General features: G+C 39.8%; 1 protein-coding gene across 3 annotated transcripts in view; it reads left to right on the top strand.

Moving 5' to 3' along the window:
- The window catches only part of TTC28 (tetratricopeptide repeat domain 28), a 365,189-nt gene extending 347,785 nt beyond the window's left edge, over nt 1-17,404 (top strand). For 2 of the 3 annotated variants that reach the window (XM_072146640.1, XM_072146660.1), the window contains 9 exons: nt 2,140-2,319; nt 3,355-4,075; nt 6,054-6,178; nt 6,348-6,579; nt 7,901-7,977; nt 9,857-9,880; nt 11,281-11,407; nt 13,620-13,727; nt 14,788-17,404. In XM_072146640.1, coding sequence (XP_072002741.1) covers nt 2,140-2,319; nt 3,355-4,075; nt 6,054-6,178; nt 6,348-6,579; nt 7,901-7,977; nt 9,857-9,880; nt 11,281-11,407; nt 13,620-13,727; nt 14,788-16,361 — 3,168 coding nt within the window. In that variant the 3' untranslated portion in view covers nt 16,362-17,404. The remainder of the gene's footprint in view (nt 1-2,139; nt 2,320-3,354; nt 4,076-6,053; nt 6,179-6,347; nt 6,580-7,900; nt 7,978-9,856; nt 9,881-11,280; nt 11,408-13,619; nt 13,728-14,787) is intronic. The other variant, XM_072146649.1, reaches the window with a different exon arrangement.
- The last annotated feature ends 2,858 nt before the right edge of the window (nt 17,405-20,262 follow it).

Genomic DNA, 20,262 nt, shown 5'->3' on the forward strand with positions numbered 1-20,262 from the left:
AATCATTGGTTTCTGTAAACAATTTGTCACAATGAAGTGAAGAGGTTTCTCATGAGATCTCCCGAGGAGGTGTAATGTCAGCATGGCTGACCCTAAATCTCTTTTTTTAGCACATACACTGATGTAAGCTTGGGATGCAAAATGAGCACAAGTAGGAGATTCCAGTAAATTATGTACAATTCTTGGGAAAGCATCAGCACCGCACTTAATATGATGTGTAGGACTATCAAGCTATGCTTATGTATGACTATCTATGCAAGTGAATCTCAGCCCTCAGACTCTCTTAAATATCCATCACTTCTCTGTACATGAAAAAGAAATTTCTTGCAATTCAATTATGGGACTATATGTCTGATATTGAAGAGATATATTTATAAATGTGTGTGTAAAGATAAATGTGGTACTTTAGATTAGATAGATAGATAAATGGGTAGAAGATTGATAGATAATAGATAGATAGATAGACAGACATATACAGCATAGAAATATCTATGGCATGTAAGAAATTTATTACAGTACAGGTGGCCCCCTACTTTAGGTTGCTTGATCCTCTGAATTTTGTAATGTAACAGATTTCTGCCGTACATCTATTTATTTCTGTGCACCTTAAAGTAAGCCTACCATCAAGAATCTATCTAATAAGGTACATCCCGTGGCCAGTTCCTGGATTTATGTGCAGCCAATGCTTTTTTTATTAAAACTTTTAGTGTTTCAGATATGTATAAAAAGTTTATTTTATAAATATGCATATTTTCTTTGGAGGCTACGGGGTCGTAGAGTAGCCACGCTGTGGAGCGGGACCTACATGTACTGCACGTCCCAGTAGCCTCTTTCGATCCCTCCTATGACTTTTCTTCAGTGCACAGCTACATCGAGCACTCTCTCCAAAGCTGGAGTTCTGTCAATGCGCAGTAGCTCAGGCTTTGGAAACAAGGTCACGTAGGTGTGACTGTGAACACTCATCTGCGAAGCCGGAGCTGCTGTACATGCGCAGAACTGCGGCTTCACAGCAACATCGAGCTGCATGCTGAAGACTGCCTGAAAGAGGCTACTGGGGCATGGAGTAGCCGCAACTCCTGCTCCATGGCGCAGCTACTCCATGCCCCATTAGACTCCCAAAAAATGAGCATATTTATAAAATACACGTTTTATTTATATCTGGCGCACTTATTAGGTAGATCCGTGATGGCAGGTTTCCTTTAAGGTTGTCCCAGAATAATAACTTACCACAGAAAAGCTAATAAAAGTCAAATAGCAGGGGTCCCATGATAGTGGGGTTCCCATGAATATACTAGTTGTAGCACATGTGATCTGGATTCCCCTGGATTCTAATGACCAGTGGTTGGCCCAGCATTGAGCCCCAGCAAATAGATGCAGGGGTTATATATGAGGACTTCTATGCCAGAAAACTGGCATAGAAGCCCTGAAATAAAAGCAAATCCCTGACGATCTCCCAGCACTTGAGATTATTTCCCCTTTTAAGCTAGCTCCACACCAAGGGGGCGTGGAGGGGTGTGAAGGAGTGGGGACGAGGACAGTGGTGGAGTGGGTGGTGCGGGGTGTTCCTGCCTGTGGCTGCACACAAACTGCAGTGAATGAACCTTCAAAGTGTGCATGTTGCGGAATATTTCTAGGGCCTGGAGTACAAGTAAACGCTGCACAGCTCGCAACTAGATACATTAAGAGACCGAAGCCGGGGTATGATAAATAATCCCCATATTTTTTATTCTGTGCAGCGGTAATAAGTTGTAATTCTGCGTGTCTGACACTTTATCAGGAATCATAGTATATATTATAATACCGTAAACAGACTTTTAATAAATCCTTTCAAACCTTATGTAGGTGTTCATGGCCCTTGGACTTTATAGCCACACAGCTAGTCCCTGCATAAGATCATCAGAAGATCACATTCCTGGGGGAAGTCAAAGATGCAATAATTAAAATTTTTATAGTAATTTTATCTTTTTGTCCTTTCCTAACTGTACTAATAAGTTCTCTAGGTCAAACTTCCTAGGCAATTATTAAGTATTTAAACATTATGTGATAGAAATGAAACTTTGATGAAAATGTTATCTTTATGTGATTACAGGAGATAGCATCTGTTGGATTAATAGGATGTTTTATATTTCATCTCTACAGGGACTTATGCATTCCAGTGGACCTGTGGGGAGACACCGACAGCTGGTGCTGGTATTAGAGGGGGAGCTGTACCTTATTCCATTTGCTCTCTTAAAAGGGAGCTCATCAAATGAGTACCTTTATGAACGCTTCAGTCTGATTGCTGTCCCTTCCATCCAATCTCTGAACATAAATTCCAAGGTAAGGGTAAAGAAGATTAGGTTACCTAAGTCCACAATAAATACATGTTTTCTACTTTCCTCCTGTCCATGAAAGGCAGGCTTTCAATGGTTATTTTTTAAAATGGTTAAATGTTTTTATTAACTGTAGCAACCAATTAGTATATTAGTGTAGAGGTCTCTACTTTCTCAAGAGTTTTCATCTTCTGACTGTGTGACTATGTATAAATCACAGCAGCAGATGAGTGTTCTTATCATGATGAAGCAGTGAGCTGTCTATTTCTATATTTAAAGTACCCTTGTTATGCCATATGAAAAAAGTAAGTTATTATAGGAGAATGAGCTGTAAAAATTAGACTCCAATAATAAGAGCTGTCAACTGGTCAAACAACACATAGTGAAGATGTATTCAACACCTGTGGATGGTGGGATATATAATATATATAATATATATTTTAATATGTGAATAAAAGTGGACAACAGTTCATATAACCAACTAAGTAACAATCTTATCTCTATAATTTTACTTATTTTTGGTTCCATTCCTGGAAACAGATAAAGTATGACTGCATTGAAACTGCTTGTGTAAACAGCCAACAAAAACAGCCTCTAGCAAAATACAGCTTCTCTGCCACACTGGGTTGACTGTAGAGGACAAGTTGAATAACGATTCACTAACTGGAATTTATCAAAAATTATCACAGCACCCTGGTAAAAGGTCATGGCCCAAGATGTTATATTACAATATGCTTATCACTAGGATGAATGAATGGAGTGGGAAGTGGACCACGTGTGCCGCTACTCCATTTATTCCCTATGCCAGATAGACATGCAATTTGCTCATCTATTTCTAGCTGCTCATGTGACAAATGGGATTACCCTTCTTGTGAACAATAGGGATCTGACTCCCACTCTTGACCATGTATATCACTATCCTGTTATTTATCTGACTGCATAAGGCTGACATAACAAGGGTATTTGAGAAGAGAAAACCCTATTCACTTAACTTAAATTACTTATGTTGTATGTTTTAGACCAGAGTTTGTTTATTTTGCAGTCTCATTTGCGGAAGAATGCTCCAATATACTCAAGTTCTACCTCAATGGCAGCTGTCATAGGAAACCCTAAGCTTCCCCCATCAGTGATGGATAGATGGCTGTGGGGTCCAATGCCCTCAGCAGAAGAAGAGGCCTACATGGTGGCTGAATTGCTGGGATGTCAACCTCTCGTTGGCAGTTCAGCTACAAAAGACAAAGTGATGAGTGCCCTAACACAAGCTGAATGCGTCCATTTTGCCACCCACATCTCATGGAAACTTGCGGCTCTAATACTAACGCCTAACAGTGAGAACAACTCTGGAACAAGCAAAAGCACCTTTGGCAATACTTATACAATTCCAGAGTCATTACAAATGCAGGACGATTCCAGCGATGTGGAGAGCATATCAGACTGTCCACCTCTTCAAGAATTTCTGTTGACAGCGGCAGATGTCCTGGATCTACGACTCCCTGTTAAATTAGTCATTCTTGGATCATACCAGGAATCCAGCAACAAGGTTACGGCAGATGGAGTAATTGGCTTAACACGAGCTTTCCTGGCGGCTGGGGCCCAGTGTGTCCTTGTGTCTCTTTGGCCAGTTCCGGTTGCAGCTTCAAAAATGTTTGTTCATGCTTTTTACTCGTCACTTTTAAATGGAATGAAAGCAAGTGCTTCCCTATCCGAGGCAATGAAAACAGTGCAGAGCAGTAAGCAATACTCACATCCATCAAACTGGGCAGGTATGATAATTACTTTGTGTCTACACTCTACATCATTTTTATTGTACGCAGCTGCTATCCTTGTCATTTGTAACTGTGCCTCGCTACTTGACATTACATTTGCAGTATATCTTCAATTGTCATCACTTTTTCTGGGTGTTGCTGTAGGAACTTTAACAGTTCACTATCTGCGACTAAATCTGACTGTAGTCTAGAAATGTAACAGTTCCATCATCGGACCCTGTTCATAAATAGATCACATGTATCTGCTAATGTTTATTCACTTAAATATTAATACATGGTTTTCGGATTAATAATTATAGTCGTTGTGAGTTAATGATAATGGGACTGAGCTTTAATAGCAAGTAGAGACAGTTTTTGTATGGTATTATGTCTTTGTGAAAAATGAATACAATTTGGATCAAAGCTGATCAGACACATAAACTAAGTGTTACCTATTTGTTCCTGGGCAGCATTGATGCTTCTCTTGAGAAGCGACAAACCGTCTGAAGTCCGGTCACTGCCGGACCAATCACTGGTCCCAACAGTGATCTACACACAAATGGCCCATCAAAGGGCCAGAAGGAGAAATAAACTCTCCCCTTTAATGCCAGGAAAATGACAAAAAGGTTATAATATAATCACCTTTCAAGCTCAAGTTCCTTGCATCACCAAAACTGGTTTGTCATACATCAGACACACACCACTAACACCTAAAAGGTATGGATGCCTCCCCCCCCCCAGTTGACTGTTTGACTTGACACCTGGGAGCATCTTATGTAGCGATCATTGTTATACCCACGGTGTAATAGAGAAGTAGTATATTCACAATATACATTAGTATTACAGTATGTTTTACAAATGACCTGCATTATAGGAAGATTAATATGCAATTACTGATGGGAAGCAATTTAGACCTTTGCTCTCAATAATATAAGATTAGTGGAGTTACAGGTATGGGACTGTGTAGTAAAATTGATGCTTTACACCATGTGTTAGAGGATGCCTTAGCATTGTTACAGCTCTCCATATGTGGCAGAAACTAATCTGCCTCTGTACAGTAATCCACAAAGTTCAGCAAATTAAATTATTGATCAGTTTTCTTTAGTGTGGTGAAATTCTAGTTTATTGCCTCTTATATGTTAACTGAAACATAATGGAGAGGAAAAGGCTGTGATCAATATTTTAGTATAACCTTTTTATTAAGTTAGGAATTGAAAGAGAAGCCCAAAGCTAGAGCATTGGAAGAATGTGGCTTACTAAATAGATTTTCTATTCTATGTTTTAGTGGTAATAATTACAGATAAATGTAATGGCGCCTTTTACCGGAGAAGCAAATGGATGGCTTCATTTGGATCCATGTTAATTATTCATAGTGTAGACAATGAATTTGCCACTTGTGGCCAATAAATGCTGATGCGCTGTTTGCAGCAAGTATTTTAGTACTGGCAGAAAGTAGAAAAAGCTGCAGTTTTACCTCAAACTCAGCAGTTTGAATAGGTCAACACTGCTACTATTTCTTACCAACACTACAATGAAGGGCAGAGGTGACATATTTACTTATTACCCTTTAAGGCTTTCTTCACTCAAAGGGGCACATTTACTTACCCGTCCCTGTGTGTTCCCCGGGGTGCGTTCCCCGATGAGAATGCACAGCTGCCGTGATTCACTTACATTGTGCGCCCGATATCCTGCATGTGTCGCTTCCCCGCTCAAGTCGGCCGGAGTTCACCTTCTTCTTCCCGGTGCATGTAATTGCATGGCTTGCGACACAATTTAAATGTTAAATCCAGCGTTTAGTTCCAATCAGTCGGATCGTTCGACGGCCCTCCCCCCTGATTTGTGTCGCATGAAAGCCGGCGCCAATCTGCCAAAGTCCGATCGCGTGCACCAAGATTGTAGTCTGATCTGTATTTATGGTTTTGCTAGTTGCTAGCTTAGCTGTTATAATAGTTAGCATTGCACTGATCTTTACTGTCTATATGCTTATATTGCATAGGATTTATGCTTATCGGAAGTGATGTGAAGCTAAACAGTACATCATCACTCATTGGTCAAGCTCTATCCGAGATCCTGCAGAACCCAGACCGAGCAAGAGATGCATTAAGGGTTTTATTACACTTGGTAAGATCATTTCATCTCTTACTTATAACCTGAGCATATACAGCCTTGGCCAAACTTTCCTGTGTTCATTTACAGTGTATTATATCTACTTAGAATGTCATCTGTCAAGTACCGGTACCATAATAAATCTGCTACATATTAATTATACAATATCGTGGTTACTTTACAGGTTGAAAAGTCTTTGCAGAGGATTCAGAATGGACAACGTAACTCAATGTACACGTCTCAACAGAGTGTAGAAAATAAAGTAGGGGGAATACCAGGCTGGCAGTCACTCTTAACAGCTGTCGGATTCCGACTTGACCCACCAGCCAGTGGTCTTCCTGCAGCGGTCTTTTTCCCAACATCTGACCCTGGAGATCGTCTTCAGCAGTGCAGTACAACCGTTCAGTCACTCCTAGGTACCTATTATTAATGATAAAGTGAGATCTGTTATAACGGGAAAGTATTAATAAAATCGGAAGTTTCTGCAAAACTTTCAGAAAACTGACAATTTTAGTGGGAAAGACACAATAAAAACCAGATTTCAAAAGATTTGTTCTCCATTGGAGATAAGTTTATTCACCTGATCCATATCTGAAATACAATTATATATTACAATGAAACTCTCCAGACGATCAGATGAATTCTCAATTTTGGCAATATGCTAAGAAAATACCACCCTGCAAGATACTTTTCAAAGGGGTTTTGGATGGTACATTCCACTTTAATATCATCCTGAAAAAAAAACATACCCACAATTTCATGAAAGGCCCAATTAGCCCAGAAGGCTTGGTTTTCACTGGATGTTCTTGCAGTGAATTAGCCAGTGTGCATTTGCTGGTATCTAATCCCCCGAGTTGTAAAGAAATATCAAAGCGGATAGATATAATTAACTCTCATTTACCTGCAGAAAAATAAAAAGAACACTGTGCTTATAAGTTGACTCTTGCAGTGTGCTGTTCCTTTGTTATTATCTCTAGAAACGAATAAATACATTGAAAAACAACAGATGTTACCCATTGGAGGTGTGTGCATCAGTGCACCGCTTTGAAAAATCTGTCGACACATTACTGTGATTTTTGTGAAAAATGGAGCAGTATTCACCCACCCTAGTGTGCGGTGAAATATGATGCACATAGTCCCTACTACCCTGCTAAACAACAGTGCAGAACTGTAATCATCATTAAAGCAGGGAGGTAGGGACTCCCTGTATCATATATATCATATCATCACCTTGAGTCCCGTTCCTGGCCATTGGTATATCCGTGAAAGCGGGCTACAGTATGGTCCATTTTTCATGAGCTGACCATTGTCCTGTGTCTATGGTAAAATGGGATTAGTAAAAATCCTTAATTTATATATAATCAGGTGGAATAACTGAGGTACAGTACAACACAGAAATGTAGGAAAAAAACCCATTCCTTAAAATAAGATTGGCAAGTTTTACTTTAATCACCATGTTCAGAATGGAGGCAGGTCTTCTTATATTTTAGAATGAGAAACTACATAATATGTTTTTGGAAGAAACATGAACAGAATGCAGCAATGCTTATAAGTCACAGCTACAATATAATAATATATATGCAGCAATGTTCTTTTTCTCCTACAATACTGATGTACAGCTCTAAGTGTTTCCGTCAGGTTATGAACCCTAGCATTGGCAGTGTTACATAAGATATTGTTTCAGTATGTACATAAATTATCCCAATTCCTACAGAGCAATGTTCTTTTTCTCTTTAGGCTTGCCACACGCCGCACTTCAGGCTCTTTGTAAACTTATCACTGCCTCAGAAACCGGAGAACAGCTGATTAATCGGGTAAGTGAGGCCAGACCAATGTACCAATGCAATACTAGAAATTCTTCTCTGAGTAAAAGGCATTCAGTGCAGAGTACGGTGCCAAGCAGCACCATGTGGTTCTTATATACTATCAGGCATTAACTCTTTTATCATTTCTGGCATTTATATTGCAATTTATTTGTGACTTATCAATCCAGTATAACTCACACTAACACCCTTGAAGCCAACCCCATCATTGCATGAAAGCTGCCAGCATGGTTAGGACCAGAGCAATCCATGTATGAGTTCTAATAACTAATCCATGTGTTTGTCGTGTGCTTGAAATCGTCAATAGCCATTAATCACACGGCATTTAAGTTGATTTGTGCTATGAACTTGCATCCCTGGTCCCAAAGTGAAAACAGATCTCTCTCAAGAATGCTATGAATGTCTTAAGAAACTACTGGGACCAGTCTGCATCATGAACTGCCGTCTTGTTTGCACGCTAGCCCTACTGTGCTCTGATCATCTGCATAGGTACATTCACACCTGGGGCCAGTATGTTAGTGGTACATGTAATCCATAGTGGTACATGTATATTGCTAGTATAACAAAGAGGGGAAGCGTATTGGGAAAATGGGGTAAACTTTTGCCCTGAGGCTATGGCCAAAACTATACTCTATATTTATACATTGTATAAGGGAATTTGATACAATTGCATGTTTTCCAAATATATTCTTCCACATCTCTGCTACCATTTGTTAGGATTTGGGATTTATTGGGGGTCAGCATTATAGTAAGAAATTGGTCATAATTTTCTATCTTCTCCAGATATCTGTAAAAAATAAAAGGAAACCCACCACGAGGAATCTACCTATTAAGATTTAGATCCTAAATTATCTTCCCCTAATACTTTAAAGGGGTTGTCCAAAACTCTAGAGGTTTGCTGGGGGTTACTTACCTTCTCCGGTGCTCCTAGTCTCCTGCGCCACCAACTCTCAGTGCCTTGAGCCTGTTTGTTTACAGGGTCAAGGCACCTCTGCTCCAACTGCTTCCTGACAGGCCCACAGGTCCTCTATTGCCTAGCCTAATGCAGTGCTGGGATGGGGGCAAGTAGGTGTGCTAGGCGGGCGCAAAGAGTCGGAACGGAGGTGCCTTGCTCCTATAAACAAACAAGAATGTGACTCCGAGGAACAGCAGTGCAGGAGTTTAGAAGTGCTGGAGATGTTAAGTACAGCTTTATCTTCTTTAAGAGCTCAAAGAAGCCAATAGCATAGGAGTGGCAAAAGGAAGTGGGAAATCATAGGTAAGTGGGGTGCGGTAAAGCCTTTGCCAAAACTTTGCATATTAGTTAGATAAAGTTTAGCAAGACATCCCACCAAAAACTCAGCACAGTTATATAAAGAAGATGTCTACGTATATAACATTAAAAAAAGGAGGAAATGGAAAACCTAACATTTAATACTATTCTTCTGTATTTTACCCTTTGATCGGTATTACCCCATGTGTAGTTCGGATGAATCCCTTGTTACAAAGAACACTGGCCCAACATGGGTTCTAAAAGTGGGGTATAAGGCCAGAGCTGTCATCAGTCACTAATTAATAACTTTGTGTACTGTGTGCAGGCTACTAATGGACAAGTCTGGTCACATAAAACATGATACATACACATACAGTAAAATAATGAGGATGGAATATTTGTCCCCATTTCAAATCTTCACTGGTGGTCTACTTGAGGTTCCTTCTTGCTGATGCATGTCTCCATCTATCGTGACGCTTACTCACCTCACTCGGCATGCTCACAGATGAATGAAAATGTTGCACTGTAACCTTTGCTCGAGTTTTAAGGTTCTTTTTCTCTTTTCTTTTTCCTGCGCTAAACTTTATTTTTCTGCTTGTAATCTGCTGGCTTCTGAAGGCTGTTAAAAATATGGTTGGAATGGTAAGTACAAAAAACGGATTGGCTAAGTTTGCAATATAGTTTGCCTTTATTTCCATGTAAAAAATCTCAATTATCAATATGTTTAGTAACAATGGCTAAAATTCTTAAACATTATTTTTTTATTCTTTGTTTCCAATGAACACCTCAATAACATTCATCCTAGTAGACAGTTTGGCTAAATGATGGGTGTAGAACCTTTTTTAAATAAAGCAGAATGTGATATAGATACATACAGGTGGTCCCCTACTTAAGAACACGCGGCTTACAGACGACCCCTAGTTACAAACGGACCTCTGGATTTTGGTAATTCACTGTACTTTAGGCCTACGCTATAATGATCAGCTGTAGGAGTTATAAAAGATGTCTGCAATTAAGCTTTATTGTTAATTGACAACTCAACATTTTTAAAATCCAATTGTCACAAAGACCAAAATAATTCTGGCTGGGGTTACAATTATAAACTATACATATCCGACTTACATACAAATTCAACTTAAAGGGGTTCTCCGGGCGTTAACATTATTTCTCATGTGATCTAAAATCTAAAGACAATCAATAAAGCAAATGGCTCTATTTATGGGAAATTTGCTGTTCTGAAGATGTAAAAAAAATCGTTATACCTGTTCAGGTCTTCTCCGTTTACCCAAATCCCGGGTAACGACCTGTAGTTTGCTGTAGGACTTGTCGGTCATGCGCAGATGGGTGCTATGGCGCTGCAGGGCGCTCGTTCACATGCTTCAATTGAGAACGCGCCTGCACACCACATTGAGCTGAAAGCACACACACTCTGCTTGGGACATCGAAAAGCATCACTGGAAATCTCTGCATCATGCATGATCAGGATCGGGTGGCACACTGCCAATTACTGAGCAGCGAGTATCAGCGAGCTCATGGGTAGTTCGCAATGCATCATGGGACTTGAAGTCTCAAGGATACGCTGCGACCCCTCTTGGGAGGAAAAGAACAGTATTTTATAAAGGTACTATTATGCAATACAATTTGCCCTTATTTGCTTTTTTAAAGCAAAAACACTGTGTGTGTAAGCATACACACTAGATATTAAACTATGCGTGTCTCCAAAAATTACCCCAGGATCCGGAGAACCCCTTTAAGATCAAATCTCTGGAACCTATCTTGTACGTAACCCGGGACTGCCTGTGTGTGATTTTTTTAAAGTCTATGTTCCCCTATGGATGTGGAGTCCATGTACCTCTGACCCTGTACATCTTATTGTGTAAAGTTACAGCACCTAATAAAAAGGAATAGAAATTCAGAGCTCCATTTATAGCTAGGAAATGGTTCTCAGGATTTTACCTGCCACCCAGTAATCACATCATCAGATTGTCTTTAGTAGGTTGCTTGTTATACAGTATGATGAATATTGTAATTTTCCCTTCTAGTTGCATCAGGTCCTTGTGCAGCTGCAGACAGACAAAGAACATGATTTCTCATCAGCCCCCATCCAGGTTTCTATCAGTGTTCAGCTTTGGAGATTACCTGGGTGTCATGAATTTTTAGCAGCGTTAGGTATGTGATTTTTGTTTTTACTAATGAACTGGTACATCTCATAAATTACTTGCCCAAGGAAATGGGCTCTATATATCCCTTAATCTATTGTAATCTCACATCTGACTCCCAGGCACTGCTACTACGGCAAACAGATGAATTTATAGATGTTGTTCCCCAAGTTAAACCTCTGATATCAGTGTTTCTGAAATCCTGGAAAATATTCTTAAAGTAAAGGATAAACAATTTACAAGAAGAACTGATGTATCTTACAATAATTGACATGCATAAAAATACTGCAGTCTTTAAAGTGAACCTGTCACCACACTAACCCCCCAATTCCACTAACAGTGCCGACTTTTGTAACCGGTACATCCCCTGGAGGAGCAGACTGACTGCAGGAGGTGGGGGTTAGCAGACTTGAGGATGTGGAGTTACCTGACTGCAGTAGTTGGGGTTACTGGAATGCAGTAGGTGGGGTTACCAGACTGCAGGAGGTGGGGTTACTGGAATGCAGTAGGTGGGGGTACCAGACTGCAGGAGGTGGGGTTACCAGAGTGCAGGGGTTGGGTATACTGGAATGAAGTAGGTGGGATTGCTTGACTAATAGTCCATGGATAAGTTGATTAAGCTCACCTACTGATCCCTAGAGCTCTGTCCTTGCATGAATGGATACTCCCTGCTGCTGGGTATATTCTCATGCAAAAAGAAATTCCACGGATCCAGCTTGTAGCAAAGTAAAATCGCTTTTATCTTATAGCATCCAAAAGTACAGGTGTACAGGTCAAAGCCTCAACACATTTGTAGCACTGTTACATGCTCTTACTCATGACTGAAGGGGTGTGAGAGGGTGACGGAGATTGAGCACTCCCCCTATTACCACTATGAACTTTTTGGATTAAGTGAGGGTATCGCCTTCTACCTCTGGCAGGGAATAATTTAGTATTGTATGAAATGTTTTTATTGTTCTTGTTGTTGTGGATCTGACAGGGAGTGCCCAATTTGGACGAAAGGTGTATATATCACTCTCTCAACCCCTTCAGTCATGAGTAAGCATTGATACTTTGACCTTTACACCATAAGATGTTAAATAAAGGATAATAATGACGGTCGCAACAATACTAAAACACGGTAATGCAAAGAATACAGCATAACTTTTAGTGGTACTTATATAAATCAGAAACTTGACACAACATGAACGTAACAACATAATATCAGGGTTTAAGGGCTTAAGATATAAAGGAACGGTCTTACTAAAGGTTGATGTTGTAGCCACAGTTTTGGCGGTAACAGGGGATCAGGTCAGTGCTTTGTGGGTTTTAACTTACCTTAAGCCATAACTTGCACCTCACACCCCTTTATATGACTCCCGCCTTAACAAGGCCAAGGCTATCCCTAGACAGTGATCACTCTGGCCCTAAAATGTACCCACATTCTGTACTGCCTACACATTACGTTACTGGCAGTAACTCATCAGGGAATTCTACCGCTCAGTCCATATCTGTAGCCCAGCCAAGTACAACTTAAGGTACTCCCCATCGGGACCCCACAATTCTACTGTTAGTCCGGTACCGCCACTGTGGCCAGCCCAATAGCATAGAACCCTTTGTTTTGTTTTATCCTCCATGGATCCCTTGAAAGCAGGGAGGGGAGTCACCTCAGAAAATCCCATGATTGTCAGGAATGAAACACATAGTGAGTAAAGATTGTGGGTACATTTTAGGGCCTGAGTAGCCACTTGCTAGGGACTAGCCTGGTGCAAGTTATGGAGTAGGGTAAAACCCAAAAAGCACTGACGGAATCCCCTATTACCGTCATATTTGTGGCTACATCATCAACTTGTGGTAAGACCTTTCCTTTATATCTTGAGAACTGGAAGTCTTCAAAATACACAGATTGGTATCAAGATTTTTGTTATGTTCATGTTGTGTCAAGTTTCAGTTTTTTCCCTAAGTATCACTAAAAGTTATGTTTTATTCTTTGCAGAACAGTGCTTTCACAGAGTTTGATTAATATATAGGAGTCACTCACACCTAAGCTCTATTATACATACCTGTATATGTCCTCCAAGCATGCATGTTATTTTTGTGGTGGGAGGGTGACGCAAAACCCCCCTGACGCAATTTACCTTGAGAAACACAAAGGCTAGACACTTAAAACTGGACTATCTGCACCCCATATCAAAATCACTGACACAGATTAAGAAATACCATGTGTGTTTTATTCCTCCTAGGCTTTGACCTGTGTGAAGTAGGACAAGAAGAAGTCATACTGAAAACTGGGAAACAGGCAAACAAAAGGACAATGCAGTTTGCATTACAGTCTCTCTTAGCTCTATTTGGTAAGTTTTTTAAATACAGCTTATATAACACCATTTGTGGTTTTGTAAAGAAAACCGATATTGCACTGAATGAAAATGTAATACGTTTTTTTCTATAATTCATAAATGTGGAAGGAGTGCATTAAATTAGTGGTACAATATCACAAGTATGTAAATGCTAAGATTAAAAAAAAATGCCACCTAAACATCATATAGAGAAACACTATGATATCTCAGGAGGTATTCCTTTATATAACTAAGGGTACATTCACAAAGACGTGTGCCCACCCGCCGTAGCCAAGAGCTATAGAGGAAGAGGGATGAGTGCTGCTCACCTCCATAGACCATTGCAGAACTGGCGCTTTAACACGGCGGAATATAGGACATGACCTATATTTCACCGGTCACGGTCTGGTGAGACAATGTGTGCCATAGAAGACAAATGGTGTGGCCGCATATTGGTCTCCATTACCTTTGTGTGAATGAGCCCTATAGCTGCATTCACAGGAATATGTGATTTCCTGTATTTTCATGCTGTTTGCAAATGATGTTACTAGCTTGTTCCACCCCAACATCCCAGGATACTGCACGTATATATGGGAGCATAGGGTGCACAGCCATATGCAGCACTTATGCAACTGTTCAGAAAAAAAAACTACTTAGCCTTATGCAAATATACTTCCTGTAAACCCAGAGCATTTCTGTACTTACTGGGACAAAAGTTTTCATTCTCTAGTATTATGACACAGGCAACATATGTCTTTAAGAAAACTTGTACCTTTATGGTATTCATGTTGACATAAAAGCAGAAAAAAAAGTGTACAGTTCTGGACGTATCATGTATCACTAATTACTATTACAGTGTAAGTGGTGAGGAGCCCCTTTAGGTCTGGTACCATTTATGACCCCTATAGTACTTTACTGGTTCTCCTGATCTAGGAGACACATTTTAGGGCATCAAAAACCATGAAGCTCACGTTCCCTGTTTTGACTGGTAGGTGAATACAAATTAGGTGTGCATAGGAATATAGTATTTGTCATCCAAATATATTGCTGATGTACTGTTTCATATATATTTCAGATTCCACTGAGCTTCCAAAACGCCTTAGTCTTGATAGTTCTTCATCACTTGAATCCTTGGCATCTGCACAGTCTGTTTCTAACCCTCATGGATATCTGGGCCATCCGTTTTCTCCAACATGTCCAGATAGCATGTCTTCGGATGCCATCTCTGTATACAGTCTGAGTTCTATTGCGTCATCAATGAGTTTTGTTTCCAAGCCAGACTGTTTAACAGAGGGTGAACTCAAGGTGCGTCAGGACCACGACAGACCAAAAAATATTTATTCTCTTAGAAGCTCAACAAGGGGCCAGTCTTCCCCACAGACTCAGTTGTCATTAAGTAAAGAGGAACAAGAAGAGTATGATGGGTTTTCTATTATAAGTAATGAACCTCTTTTGTCATACACAGAAAACCTAGATCCTACCCTCCGAAAGGATAATGTTCAGGAAACAATTCAAGTGTCTGTGAACTCTAAAGGTAGCATAAGCACACCAAATTCACCTGTTAAACTTGCTCTGATCCCCAGCCCAAATTCACCTTTCCAAAAAGTTAATAAACTTGTAGGCTCTGATACTGGGGAATCAGATCAATCTAGTACTGAGACAGACAGTACAGTGAAATCTCAAGAAGAAAACAACCCTAAACTTAATCCCGAAGAGCTTGCACAAAAAATCTTGGAGGAGACTCAAAGTCATTTAATTGCAGTTGAACGTCTACAAAGAAGTGGCAGTTTAAACAGGCTGAATCATTCACCTGATGGTGCTTCAACTCCGAATGGTAGCTCCATGTTCAGATCTTCGGAAACAAGTGCTTTTAGTAAACCTGTTCAGAAGGGGATGCCTTCTCCTGTTACTGTGAAACCAAAGCCTCCAACTAGAAGCTCTTCTCTTCAAAAGGTGAGTTCGGGATACAACAGTCCAGCAAATTCTGATTCATCTTTAAAGGAAGGTGCAAGTCTTCACAGTAATCAGCCTTCTCCAAGTTCAGATTCACCTTTTAAACTGAAATACCCAAGCTCTCCTTATAGCGGCCACATTTCAAGATCCCCTCGAAACACATCTCCAAGCTCAGGTCACCAGTCTCCAGCAGGAAGTACCTCATCTCCAGCTCTTTCATACTCCTCTGCTGGATCTGCTCGATCAAGCCCTGCTGATGCGCCTGATCTTGATAAATTAAAACTTGCTGCAATTGATGAGAAGGTGAAGGCCATCCACAATCTCAAGATGTTTTGGTCAACAAACCCTCAGCATACATCAGGACCTATCAAAATATTGCGTGGAACTCCTGGAACAATGACTTCAAAAAAGGACGTTCTTAGTTTATTAAACTTGTCTCCACGACATAACAAGAAGGAAGAGTCTGTGGATAATCTTGAACTCAAGGAATTATCTGTTCAGAAAAAGCATGTTGAAACCACACAGCAAAATCCTCAGAATGGACATAAACACACAGAAAACATTAATGTAGCAAACATAACGCAGTCAGGACCATCCATCAACATGTCTGGTTCTATACGCAACTTAAAACTGTCCTCTGGAAATGGGTACAAGTTTCTTTCACCTGGAAGATTTTTTCCTTCTTCAAAGTGTTAAAATGTCTTTTTTACAACTTTTAAGCCTGTATTGCCATTTATATATTGTTTATGTTCAATTGCCTTCATAACTGAAAGACTAAAATATTACATGTGAAGCAGTGGTTATCATGGATACAACAATGAATTCTACACACAGGATTTTGATGAGAATTTACCCAAAATCCATCTGTTTGTACAGACTAGACTAATAATACTAAGAATAATCCTAGAGCAGGGTAATGAAATGGTTTTGGGTAGAGGTTCTATAACACAGTATGGAAACATAGGCCATTATTTATTTGTAATCTCTATAATCGGTTAGTTCCTAAATTTGTACATTTATTTGTAAATTTCAACACTTGAAACATTAAGACAGTTTTATTATTCTTTGTTTTATGCCTAGTTTGGGGTACAAGCCTTATTGTAGATGTTTGTACTATAGGATTTTGTCAGTATTATGGTCATATATGCTTTGTTTCCATGTCAGACCCTTATTTGAGTTCATTACTCCAGCACAGACACATGTAGGAGCTATCATGGCGCTTCTCACACAAATATCAGATGGCTAGGACTGGTATGTCATCTGAATTACTTATCTTGCTATATTATTGTGTTTATAGAATAATTGGGAAAATCAATGTAGATAAAATACTGCTAAAATTAGCAGCCCGAGCATATTAACTATGGCCATTTACAATCAAAATGATCAGTGAAAGGAATGTTTGTACATGTCAGATGTCCAGGGCTATTCAGAGATGAAGTCGCCGTACGGCCCCTTTCACACGACCGTTGGGGGAGGACTCGTATCCGGCTGCACAATTTGCGGCCTTATATAAGTCGGATACATGTGTGTCACCATAATGTACCGCTGATGGGGAAAAAAATAGACCATGCTCTATCTTTACTTGTATGAACCACGCCGCTTTAGGCTATGTTTATGCCCTTAAATACAAATGTATCTCAGTGCCATTTTCAGCCATAAATACGGGATGTATGACACACATATACACCTGTATTTAAGTGTAAGTGAGCCGTATCCCTATAAAATACGGTGGGCTGGCAATTGATCTCCTTAATTTGTTCACCTGTTAAAGAAAATCTACCATTTGATTTCATACATTATGAACCAAACTGATGCAGAATCGTATCTTGTTTAATCCCTGAGTTGAGTGGTTTTGCTGAAAAAACTATTAGAAAATTCAGGACCTTGAGAAAGCTGGATCAACATTACACATGGAGCTTTCTGAACCGCTAAGGACTAATAAACCGGAGATGGATCACTCATACACAGCAGCTAGGGGATGGGGCAGCAATTGATTATTTTGCCTGGCAGGGAGAACAATGATTGTATCATCCCCTGGTGCAGTGCATAACTAATGTGAAAGGTAAAGCACAGGGCCCAGGCACAGAAGTGACAGAGCTTCATTATAATATAATTGTTTTTTCAGCAAAACCACCCAGCTTAGGGTTTAGACAAGATATGATTCTGCATCAGTGTAGCTACAGCATTCTCAAGGTATGTTTGGTTCATAATGCATCAAATCAAATGGTAGGTTTCCTTAAAGCCCAGACTCCATTTTGTCTTCACTAAGAGCGAGGTTAGACTCCATTGCTATATGTAGCTGTGGTTTCTGGCATTTTTTAGCTCGTGCGATGGCGTACAACCCTGTTGATGATCTGCTCCTGGACTGGGTCCTTCTTAGGTACCTCTGAAGCAATCATCTATACTGGAGGAGGAACCAAAGAGGACCAGGGAGTTTTTGGTTCATCCCAACTTCTTTCCAAAACATCTAGGGCCGCTCCATTTTGTGGTCTCCTTGACTACCCACTGTAAATGTGTGCCACTGTATGCTGCTCGCATTTTATATGTTCCCATAGACTTCTATTGGAGGAACAGGAATGGAAATACAGCCAAAATAGGACATTATCTATACTTTATGGTCTGTATTTCTGTCTTACAATATGGTGGGCCTTTAAATTGGATGACCATAATGCCCATTAAAGTGAATGTGGCTGTATCTTACCTGTATAAATAAGGTATGGTATGGCTTCGGTACTGCCAAAACAGTACATTCGTGTGTAAGGGGCCTTAGTTTGTAAGATGTAGCTGTTGGCAACCAAAGTATAACATCTATTTATTATGAGATATGTATAAAAACATAGCAATGCATCTTCTGCTAATGACAATGGCAACATAGACATTTAAACAAAAAATGACTGCATTCACACGGAAAACAATACAAATATGGTCAGCTTATGATGCACTGAAAACCACCTGAGAAGTCCTTCAAACTGGTGCACAGAGGAAGGGAGAGGGAGGAAACCGCATCAGTCAACAGTGTGACTATGATCCAAGGGGAGAAATTTACTCCTCCATCACACAAAAAAACGTAGTAAAAAATCTTGGTTCCTTTATTTAATTCATACTGGTACAAAGATAAAATCCAATAATAGCGTAAAAATAGGCAAACCTGCTTCCCTTGGAACATAGACAATCATTCAGTTCTGTCTGATGGCCTGGTGGATTACATGATTGCTTCTGTAATCCCTAATGCTTAGGGACCACAGGCATAACCATACCAGTGTGGAAATCATACTGAATGGACATTGATTCACATGTAGACTCTATTGACATGAATACATCCATACAAAACATCAGCACTTTAGGTTCCTGTATTATGAATCGAAAAGCAGTATTTATCTGTAATACACATTCCGAACCGCATTGGATTTAGATTCTGGGGGAAAATGATAGGGTATAGAAGGAGTGAGCAAGCTGTGACATCATTTGTTGTTGTCTATAGTGGATGCTATTATAGGGCAATTGTCAGTCCTATGGTTAAAGGGGTATTCCAGGAATATGCATGTCTCATACAAAAACTCATAATGCTGTAAATTAGTCATTAGTCACAGAATTGAGCTGACATGGGTTGCTTTTATGATTCAAAACATTTTAGGGTTTTTCTAAAGTAGGCAGAGTTACCACCACAAAATACAACTTCCAATGATCCCTCCGATTTCATTAACTCCTCCTACCTTTTATGATCTGCTCCAAGTGATAATCTAACAGATTATCCTGCTCTATTACCATAGCAATAATTTGTGTAACTGCCATCACTGCACATTATCCCAGTGAGGTGACGTCTCACCACAAAACTGGCCATACTGGATGCACCGCAACCAACCCACTAGAGCCAAATATAGTGATGGACACATGACCTGCCGGGGCAGGTGCAGGACATGTGATGTGGACATGTGACCAGCAGCAATTTTCACAGGGATAAAATCAATGGACTAATTAAAGGGCCAGTAGCATTTTAATTCTCCATTATACTGTATGTTTACTGTATTTTTCTGATAAGCGGCGGCAAAATTTTAAATAACAACTAATTACATATTAGCTTATATTTTAATGGCGGACTGAATATGAATTATGCTGATTCCTGGAATATCCATTAAACCCGAGTGGCAGGATATAGTACTCTTTATTCAGTACAGATAGTGACATGGATAGATTCATATTTTTAAAAAATGTAGGATCTTGCAGGATCTTTCACCCTGATTTTCACCTTTATAATAATCAAAGACTTAATGATCTGCTGAATTAGTTTTCCTCACAGTTAGGATTAACAGTAACCCCTATACACAGATAATACAGAATTTCATGGTCTACAATATGTTATGGGGTTCTCTCCTTCTTGCTGCCTACAACAAGCTCCCATAGAAATCAGTCATGTGTTTTCAGACAGCAGTTTTATATGGCTACAGTAAAGCTTATTCACTGGCTGTAGAAGTATAGGCAAGAAAGCAGCCCCTATAATTAGAATGAAAAGAAAAACTAATGAGAAAAAGTTTAAATAATGAATGATACATTCTCTTTACAGTCAACATATAGGTCTACAGGTGGCCTACACTCATCG

This window comes from Engystomops pustulosus, chromosome 1, assembly GCF_040894005.1.
Source record: "Engystomops pustulosus chromosome 1, aEngPut4.maternal, whole genome shotgun sequence".
NCBI classification, from domain to species: domain Eukaryota; kingdom Metazoa; phylum Chordata; class Amphibia; order Anura; family Leptodactylidae; genus Engystomops; species Engystomops pustulosus.